The sequence below is a fragment of the Ursus maritimus genome, unplaced genomic scaffold (genome assembly GCF_017311325.1).
Source record: "Ursus maritimus isolate PB19 unplaced genomic scaffold, ASM1731132v1 scaffold_15, whole genome shotgun sequence".
NCBI lineage: Eukaryota > Metazoa > Chordata > Mammalia > Carnivora > Ursidae > Ursus > Ursus maritimus.
This window is the reverse complement of record NW_024423897.1, coordinates 36,045,682-36,056,319: the sequence shown is the minus strand read 5'-3', so window position 1 is coordinate 36,056,319 and position 10,638 is coordinate 36,045,682. Positions and strand designations below refer to the sequence as shown.

General features: G+C 39.5%; 1 protein-coding gene across 2 annotated transcripts in view; it reads right to left on the bottom strand.

Annotated features, from left to right (window-relative positions):
- LOC103664712 (UDP-glucuronosyltransferase 3A1-like) overlaps window positions 1-10,638 on the bottom strand; it is a 32,475-nt gene that overhangs the window by 20,628 nt on the left and 1,209 nt on the right. Inside the window, exons 2-3 of one of the 2 annotated variants that reach the window (XM_008692643.1) lie at window positions 9,397-9,502; window positions 4,663-4,669 (exon numbers count right to left, since the gene is read on the bottom strand). In XM_008692643.1, coding sequence (XP_008690865.1) covers window positions 4,663-4,669; window positions 9,397-9,502 — 113 coding nt within the window. The remainder of the gene's footprint in view (window positions 1-4,662; window positions 4,670-9,396; window positions 9,503-10,638) is intronic. The other variant, XM_008692642.1, reaches the window with a different exon arrangement.

Below are 10,638 nucleotides of genomic sequence, written 5' to 3'. Positions count from 1 at the left end.
TCCCTAATTTCTCTTTCTTGAGTCTCATTGTTCGTGTATAGAAATGCAACTGATTTCTGAGCATTGATTTTGTATCCTGCCACATCACTGAATTGTTCTATAAGTTCTGGAAGTTTGGGGGTGGAGTCTTTTGGGTTTTCTATATAGAGTATCATGTCATCTGCGAAGAGAGACAGTTTGACTTTTTCTTTGCCAATTTGGATGCCTTTTATCCCTTTTTGTTGTCTGATTGCTGTTGCAAGGACTTCTAGTACTGTGATGAATAATAATGGCGAGAGTGGGCATCCTTGTCGTGTTCCTGATCTTAAGGGAAAGGCTTTCAGCTTTTCCCCATTGAGAATGATATTCGCTGTAGGCTTTTCATAGATGGTTTTTATGAAATTGAGGAAAGTACCCTCTATCCCTACACTCTGAAGGGTTTTAATCAGGAAAGGATGCTGTATTTTGTCAAATGCTTTTTCTGCATCAATTGAGAGGATCATATGGTTCTTGGCTCTTTTCTTGTTGATATGATCTATCACACTGATCGATTTGCAAATGTGGAGCCACCCTTGCATTCCAGGGTGAATCCCACTTGCTCTTGATGGATAATCCTTTTAATGTACTTTTGGATCCTATTAGCTAGGATCTTGTTGAGATTTTTGGTGTCCATACTCATCAGGGAAATCAGTCTGTAATTATCCTTTTTGATGGGGTCTTTGCCTGGTTTGGGGATCAAGGTAATACTGGCCTCATAGAATGAGTTTGGTAGTTTTCCTTCTGTTTCTATTCTTTGAAAAAGCTTCAGGAGAATAGGTATTTTTCTTCTTTGAATGTTTGGTAGAATTCCCTGGGGAATCCGTCAGGCCCTGAACTCTTGTTTTTGGGGAGGTTTTTGATCACTGCTTCAATCTCTGCATAATTAATTGGTCTGTTTAAATAATCAATTTCTTCCTGTTTCAGTCTTGGTAGTTTATAGGTTTCCAGGAAGGCATCCATTTCTTCCGGGTTGTTTAATTTATTGGCATAAAGCTGTTGATAAAAGTTTCTAATGATCCTTCCTATTTCTTTGGTGTTGGTTGTGACCTCTCCCCTTTCATTCATAATTTTATTAATTTGGGTCCTTTCTCTATTCTTTTGAATATGTCTTGCCAGTGGCTTATTGATCTTATTTATTCTTTCAAAGAACCAGCTTCTTGTTCTGTTGATCTGCTCTACTGTGCTCCTCATTGATCTCTGCTCTAATCTTGATCACCTGCCTTCTCGTGCATGGGTTAGGCCTATTCTTCTGTTCCAGCTTCAGCTTCTTGAGGTGAGAATGTAAAAACTGCATTTTAGATTTTTTTGTTCTCTCGAGTGAGGCTTGGATGGCTATGTATTTTCCCCTTAGGACCGCCTTTGCAGTGTCCCACAGGTTTTGGACCGATTTGTTTTCATTCTCATTGGTCTCCAGAATATGTTTAAACTGATTTTTAATTTCCTGGTTTACCCAATCATTTTTGAGCAGGATGGTTCTTAGTTTCCAAGTGTTTGAGTTTCTTCCAAATTTTTCCTTGTGATTGAGTTCCAGTTTCAAAGCATTGTGGTCTGAGAATATGCAGGGAATAATCTCAGTCTTTTGGTATCGGTTAAGACCTGTTTTGTGACCCAGTATATGGTCTATTCTGGAGAAAGTTCCATGTGCATTCAAAAAGAATGAGTATTCTGTTGTTCTGGGGTGTAGTGTTCTATATAAATCTATGAGTTCCATCTGTTCCAGTATGTCATTCAAAGCTCTTATTTCTTTGTTGATTTTCTGCTTAGGTGATCTGTCTATTGCTGAGAGTGGAATGTTGAAGTCCCCTACTATTAATGTATTATTAACTATACGTCTCTTTATTCTGATTAAGAGTTGGTTTGTGTATCTAGCTGCTCCCCTGTTGGGGGCATAGACATTTATAATTGTCATATCCACTTCTTGGATACATCCTTTAAGAATAATATAGTGTCCTTCTGTATCTCCAACTACAGTCTTTAGTTTAAAATCTAATCTGTCTGATATGAGAATTGCTACCCCAGCTTTCTTTTGAGGTCCATTGGCATGAAAAATGGTTTTCCATCCCTTCACTTTCAGTCTGGATGTATCTTTAGGTTCAAGATGAGTCTCTCGTAGACAGCAAATGGATGGGTCATATCTTCTTATCCAATCTGCAATCCTGTGGCATTTATGGGAGCATTTACGCCATTCACATTGAGAGTGATTATTGAGAGATATGATTTTAACGATGTCATGTTGCCTGTGAAGTCTTTGTTTCTATAGATGTAAATTTCTGTTCTGTATCAATTTGGGGGCCTTTTTACTTTTATAGAACCCCCCTTAATATCTCCTGTAGGGCTAGTTTGGTGGTTACAAATTCCTTCAGTTTCTGCCGTTCCTGGAAGGTCCTTATCTCTCTGTCAATTCTGAATGACAGCCTTGCTGGATAAAGGATCCTTGGCTGCATATTCTTCTCAGATAGAGCTTTGAAAATACCCTGCCAACCCTTCCTAGCCTGCCAGGTCTCTGTAGACAGGTCTGACGTTATTCTGATATTTTTACCTCTGTACATAAGGATTTTCTTCCCCCGGCCGCTTTCAATACTGTATCCTTGGATCTAATATTTGCGAAATGCACTATGACGTGACGTGGTGTAGGTCTGTTCTCATTGACCTTGGGAGGGGTCTTCTCTGCTTCCTGGACACGAATGTTTGTTTCCTTTGCCAGATTAGTGAAGTTCTCAGCTACAATTTGTTCAAATATCTCTTCTAGTCCTCTCTCTTTCTCCACCCCCTCAGGGATGCCGATGATGATTCTGACATTGGAACGCTTCATTGAGTCAGTGACCTCCCGTAATCTACATTCTTGAGATTGGGTTTTTTTGAGCCAAGTTTCTGTTTTAACTTTCTCTTCTACCATCCCATCCTCCAATTCACTAATTTGTTCTTCTGCCTCATTTACCCTGGCTGTCAAAGCATCTAGTTTAGACTGCAATTGATTCATAGCATTTCTAATTTCTGCGAGATTCGCTCTCATTTCTGTCCTTAGAGATTCTATATTCTCGTTAATATTTTCATTAATAGTTTTTTCAAGCCTACACATCATCTTGACCATTGTTACTCTGAACTCCATTTCTGACAATTTGGTTATATCTATCAGTTCTCTGGCAGAGGCCAGACTCATTATCTTTTCTTTGCTGGGGGGGATTTCTCTTTCTCATCATTCTGATGAGGAGAGTTTGTGGGGATGCCCAGAGCCCAAGTTATTGACCAGGACACAGGCAGTGCGCACTTGTTTTATAGGGACCTTAGGGATGTCGGCTTCCTGATATTTCAGCCTGCCTTCTGGGCAAGGGGCCTGCTGCGCTAATATTCAGGAAACCCTGTTTGGGTAGAGTTGCCCCATCCCCTGTGAGGGGGGATGGGGATAGGCACACTGTGAGCCAGTATTTCTGGGCTTTTGTTCTCTGGCAGCTTTCCCTGGCGGTTTTCTATGACTCTTCTGAGAGTCAGAGCAGCAGTGGCCGTATCCTAGCCTCTGTCTCAGAACAGAGAGATCGCAGTTGCCTCTCCACTGAGCTCTCTTGGGCACTTTAACTCTGTTTCTATCAGTGCTGCTAAAAACCCTGCAGCAACCTGGGATGTGCGCCCCACAGCCTGTGTCCCAGCCCTCACTTCCAGGGCCAGCAAGTCTCTGTCCTTTGTGCTTCTAACACCACCAGCTGCCCCCAGTTTCCACGGGCACTCCTGAGCTCCTGAGCTCCCTGTTTCAGTGTGGTTCATGTACGCTTCAGAGCGCCAGTTTTTAGTCTGGTCGTGTGCACTCCAGAGCTCCTGGTTTCAGTCTAGTTCGAGTGTACCCTCCAATGTTCTGGTTTTCAGTTTGGACACGTGCACGCTCCCAAGCTCCCAGATTTAATCTGGTTCCAGTGAGCGCTACAGAGCTCTGGTTTTCAGACTGGTCGCACGCGTTCCCGGGCTCACAGTCTCAGTCCGCTCTCTCGCGGGTGCCGGTCCACAAGTCTGCTAGCTCCCCAGTGCAAGTCTCTACTGCTTCCTGGCGCCGAAGCACGGAGGCTCCCTCCCCCTTCCGTTTATCTTCCAATATCTGTGCGCGGTTTCACAGCTCCCTGCTTCGTACCTCAATACTCAGCGCTGGAGATGTTCATTTGTAGAGATCCAGGTGTATCTTCCTGCATCTCAGGCTGATTCTGTGGGTTTTCAGGATGGTCTGGTAGATATCCAGCTCGACTCAGGAACAGCTGAGAAAGGGTCTCGTATTCCTTTGCCATCTTTTCTCCTCCTTGCAGAAAGTGGTCGCTTTCTGTTCATAGAGTTTCTGCTATTCTTTTCTTCATTCTCCAGTTGTGTTCATAGGTATTCAGAATGGTTTGGAAGCTCTCTCGCTGAATTACCTGGGACCAGATGAACTTTAGGTCTCCTGCTCCTCCACCATCTTGGACTCCTCTCCCTATTCTGTTTAATTCCTATTTCCACAAGCTCTCAGCTGCAGTGTCTCTTCACCTTCATCTTGGCAGGACACAAATCACTTGTAACTGGCTTCACATGGACTACCTCAACAGCCCTGCTCACAGGCTTTGCCGGCAAGATCTTAACCACCTTCAACTTTCTCCAGGAGCACATGTGTGACACTGCATGGAGGACAACCTCCTTTCTCAGAGATTCGTCCAGCGCACGCATGCAGGACACAAACATTCACACAGGAGCTCGCAGGAGGGATGTGCTGCTGGCCCACACAAAGCACAAGCCATGGCACCTCAGTTGAATCCCTGAGAACAATTACTTGTCACTGGAAGGTCTTTCTACCCCTGATGCTGTCAAACACCTATTACAGCTCCATTTCCAGCATGAGAGTATATGGAGTTTTCCTATTTTCAAGAGAGGAACTGCTGAAAATTTTGTATTTGTATGAAATATATGAAAATTGTATTATACATGCACATATATGTGTATATGTATATACTCACATATATATTCAACTATATAACTATACATAAAATTCTGAAAAGAAATAATAAGTCAAAAGGCAGTGGGGGAGTTTCTGCTAAGACGGTGGAGCACCAGGAATCTGTCTCCTGACCTAGACAACAATTCCACTGGCAGAATTTGTCTGAAATAACTATTTGGGAACTCTGCAGTCAATTGATGGTTTCCAAATACCAGGGGAAAGTCTTTAACTGTAAACTGCAAATAATTTCAGTCAGTCTCAGCTCTTTTCACAGTAGCAACTACCTATCCCCTACCCCTCAGTTTCTAAGAAGAAAGCTGTATAAATGTGTTCATAGAGCAGCTTGTACACAAGTTTCAAGAGCCTGAGTGGGCAAAAATGACCTTCAAATATCGAGTATCTGAGCTCTGATCACTGATTACTGCTTCGGAGCACAGACATACAGACAAAGAAGTCAGCAGGAACATTTTTGCTTTATTGTTGCAACCACATCCCTCTCTGGCTGAATGAACTTCAAGGGGTTTTAAAAGACTGATGCCCCTTTTCCCCCTCATTTTTCTCATTTTCTCCTTTTGGGAGGGAAACATTAAAGACTGGGACATTGTAAAACAACTACATATACCAGAAAAATTAGAAAGTGTCCATTCATGCCCAGGAAAAGGTTCAGAAAAGACCTAAGAATACTGAAGTTTGCACTTCACATTGATCCTTACCACAAGGGCAGCCTAGATCAATTTTTAAAAAATGAACAAAATTAATAATAAAAATTTGCAAACCCTAGAGAAAGGAGGAGAGTCTCACCTCCATAAATAGCACATTATCAGATTCAAATGGTCAGTTTTCAACAAAAATTACCACACCCCAAGAAACAGAAACTAAGGTTTATAGAGGAAAAACACTGTCCCTGAGAAAGACCTGATGGCAGATATACTAGATGACGACTTAAAAACTGCTTAAAAGTCCTCAGAGAACTAAAGGAAGAAGTGGAGAATGTCAAGGAAAAAGTGTATGCAAAACAGAAATGTCAATAAAGGCATAGAAAATCTAAAAAGAAACCAGAAACAAAATCTAGAACTGAAAAAAGCAATAAATAAAATGAAAATTTCATTAGAGGGATTCAAAGGCATACTTGAGCAAGTGGAAGAAATAATCTGTGAACCTGAAGATAAGACATTGGAAATAATCAAGCATGAAGAACAGAAAGTGAAAAGATTGAAGAAAAGAACACAGCCTAAGGGACCAACATAAGTATTGTGGATTCACAAGGAAAAGAGAGAAAGACAGGGATAGAGAGAACATTTTAAGTAATAATGGCTGAAGACCTCCCAAATGAATGAAAGATATGAGTATAAGCATCCAGGAAGCTCAACAAACTCCAAGGAAAATGAACTCAGATACTCACATCAGGACACATCATAATCAAAATTTAGAAAGATAAAGAGAGAATATTAAAAGCAGCAAGAGAAAAGTGACTCATCACATACAAGTGTTTGTCAATGATATTATCAGTAGATTTCTAATAAGAAATTTTGGAGGCAAAAAAAAAAAAAATTGGAGTCCAGAAGACAGTGGGCCAATATACTCAAAATGCTAAAAGAAGGGGTGCCTGGGTGGCTCAGTGAGTTAATCATCCAACTCTTGGTTTCAGCTAAGGTCATGATCTCAGGGTTGTGAGATTGAGACCTGTGTTGGGCTCCGTGCACAGTGGGGAGCCTGTTTGAGATTCTCCACCACTTCCTCTCCCTTTGCCCCTCCCCCTACTCACACTCTCCTTCTCTTTCTCTCAAATAAATAGATAAATAACACCTTTTTAAAAAAATCCTAAAAGAAAAGAACAATCAACAAAAATATCTTATATCCAGCAAAACTGCCCATCAAAAGTCAAGGAGAATTAAGACAATCCAAGATAAACAAAACTAAGGGATTTTGCTACCACTAGATCTGCCTTGGGAGGAATACTCAAGGAGGTTCTCCAGGGAAAAATGAAAGGACACCAGAGAGTAACTCAAAGGTGTATGAAGAAATAAAGACTTTAAAAAGGTAAATGAATGGGCAGTTGTAAAAGCTACTGTTATTGTAACAATGGCTTATAACTACTTTTTTATTTTCTACATGATTTAAGAGACTAGTACATTAAAAAAATTATTAGTTTAAAAACTACCACATTATTTGGACTTTGCCTGTAACTTCATTCAAATTTTCTACATAATTTAAGATACTAGTACATTTAAATTAATGACAGATTATGTTTGGGGGCACACAATGTATAAAAATGTAATTTTGTGACATCAACTAACCAAAAAGGTTAGGGTTGAAGGCATAAAGGAGCAGCATGGCTGGCATAAATTAAAATCCGGATGTCACAGATTTAGAAGGTTAAATGAAATCCCCATTGTAACCACACACATGAAATAGCTGTAGAATATACACAAAAGACAATGAGAAAAGAATTTAATGTTTTGCAAGGAATCAACTAAACACAAAAGAAACAGTGATACAGAAAGTGAGGGACAAAGAAGCTATAAGGCATAGAGCAAACAAATATTAAAAGGACAGAAGTAAGTCTCTCCTTAGTAATTACATTAAACGTACATGGATTAAACTCTCCAATCAAAAGACAGATAATGGCAGAATGAATAAAAACACATGACCCCACTGTAATATCTTCGTATGGTGACAGATCGTGGATACACTTGTGGTGAGCATAGCGTAACTTATACAGTTGTCAAATCACTATGTTGTACACCTGAAACTAATGTAATGTTTTGTGTCACTATACTTCAATAAAGAATAATGATTTTAAAAATTAAAAATAAAATAGAGTTAACAATGGGGGGGAGAAGGTGTGGGGTGGTGGAACTTCCCATATTATCTTTACAGTTTTCCTGTAAACCTAGAATTATTCCAAAAAGAAATGTATTTAAAAAAATAAAAAGGCCACAGACATACACACAAAGAAAAGCACAACCCAACTATATTCTGTCTACAAGAAACTCCCTTTAGATCCAATGACACAGATAGACTGAAAGGGAAATGATGGAAAAAGATATTCCATGCAAGTAATAACCAAAAGAATCAGAAGCAGATAAGCAAATATCAAACACAACAGATTTGAAATAAAAAATATTACAAGAGACAAAGAGAAACAGTATATATTAATAAAAGGTTCAATATAGCAAGAAGACATAACAATTATAAACATATATGCACCTAATAAGATACCATCAAAATGTCTAAAGCAAAAACTGACAGAATTGAAGGAGAAATAGCTCTATAATAATCATTGGAGATTTCATACTCCACTCTAAATAATGGATAAACAAACCAGAAAGAAGATTAGCAAAGAAATAGAAGACTTAAACACATTGATCCACTAGATGCAACAGACATACAGAATATTCTACCCAATAACAACAGCAAACACATTCTTCTCAAGGGTACACGGGACATTTTCCAGCAGAGGTCATATGGTGAGCCACAAGTAAGACTCAATAGATTTTATAAGATAGATATCATGCAACATACTTTTTTTGACCACAACAGTTTGAAGCTAGAAATCAACAGAAGGAAAACCAGAAAATTCATAAATCATGGAAATTAAACAACACCTTTTATATAAACAATGTATTAAAAAGAAATCACAAGGGAAATAATAAAATACTTGAGACAAGTGAAAATGAAAATACAACATACCAAAACTTAAGGAATACACCAAAAGCAGTACTTAGAAGGAAATTTAAAGCTGTAAATGCCTATGTTAAAAAAAAAAAAGCTCTCAAAAAAAATTTCTCAATTCAATAACCTATTCTGCCACCTTAAGATACTGGGGAAAGTGTTAAACCTAAAATGAACAGATGTTAGAATTAATAAAGATAAGGGGGAAATTAATAAAATTGGAAATAGAAAAACAATATGAAAGCAATGAAACCAAAGTGAGTACTTTGAAAAGATCAAGGAAATTCACAAACAAGACAGAAAGATGCAAATTACAAGAACCAAAAATGAAAGAAGGAGCACCACTAATGACCACGCAGAAATATAAAGGACTATAAAAGAATCCTATGAACTTTAGATGCAATAAATTAGGACACAGATGATATAGACAAATTCTTGGAAAGACATAAACTACCAAAGTTAACTTAAGAAGAAATAAACATTCTGAACAGACTTATAAAGAGTAAAGGCTGCCCCATTTAGGTAAATCTCAGAATTTATTGATCAATAATAATGTATGGAGGCTTCCTTAAAATGAAATGACACTAAGTGACAGAGGTAAACTATGCAGATATGGCATTGTGGAGGCCAGGTCTACACAGCCTAATAAGATATCCAGCATTTAACATAAAACACACACATACATTTTTCCCATCTTTTCAATAAGACATTGTTTATCTTTTCCTGGGATAGAGAAATTTAATAATTACCAAAAAAACATACTTGGAATTAAATAATCTCCTCCATAAAGCAGCATGGTGACATTATGGCCATGATCTTGAAGAATCTGAGATACCCGGTCCACAAGTAGATAATGGCTTCCACCTAGAAACAATACAAAATTTCATTTTTGTAAAGGTGAGAACAGAGAGTCGGAAATTGATATTGGGGATTGGGAAATCCAGGGTAAGGCAGCAGAGAGCTGATGGTCAGTAGAAGAAAATGAGTTTCTTTTGGATAAGCCCCAGATTAGATATCCACATTCCTTCTGACCCATTCTTGACATGTAGCAATCTTACGTGAAAGATTCCCTTTTGCATTTCAAGGTCTCTGTGCCAGTGTGATGAGCTTCTTTATGCTTAGGCCTGAAGGAGTTCCTGATCCTCCGTACATGTTGCAATTTAAGCAGGCTTTATGAAGATATGTGTCCCAAAGAAGTAACTACTTGGTGGAAATTTTGGCACAGTGCTATGTATGTGAGAATGAAGGGTTTCCAAGGGAAAATCAAACAGAGCTATTTCTGGGATCCTTCCCTCTCGAATTTATGTTAACGTGGAAGCCAGAAACATGGAAACATCAGTATCAGTCCAAGAAAGAGCCACGGAAGTGGAAGGGGATTAGAGCCACTGCTCAGAGTCCAAATCCTTCAGATTCAAATGTATTTGGCAAGAGGTTCTTCAGTTGGGTCCTGCCCCTTGTTGAACGTGAAATGAAGGCATGCAGGATAACTGCGGGCCCTTGGAGTAGAACTGCAGGATCCCGTATGCATGATTGACGGGGACATCACCCATCCAACAAAAATCCTGGCATCCTAAGGAAATAGAAACTCGATCATCTGGGGAGGTACAGCCTCTAACACACGAATGTCTACAACCATGTGATAACACAGAGCTTTTTCTTGAATTTATGGGTCAAGGATTAGAATTTAACCACATTGGGAGGTGGGGGTTATATGGAAGATAAAGAGCTCATGATGACTGGGCCAGCAGAGAGGGACATCGGACTACAGTAATGGTGTGTATCTGTGGAAACTACTCTAGTTTTTTATATCTATACTTGCGTTGCCTGAGATATCACGGATTATGGAAAACACAAACCCCTACCCCTAAGACTGCCTGCTCTGGCTCACAATCAACCCATGGAAGAAATGGATACAGGGGAGAAGCCAACCCGCAGCGGCAACCAGTCCTGAGGGTCTGGGTGAGCCCAGTGCATTCTGGGCCAGAGACGGGGCTTCCAGC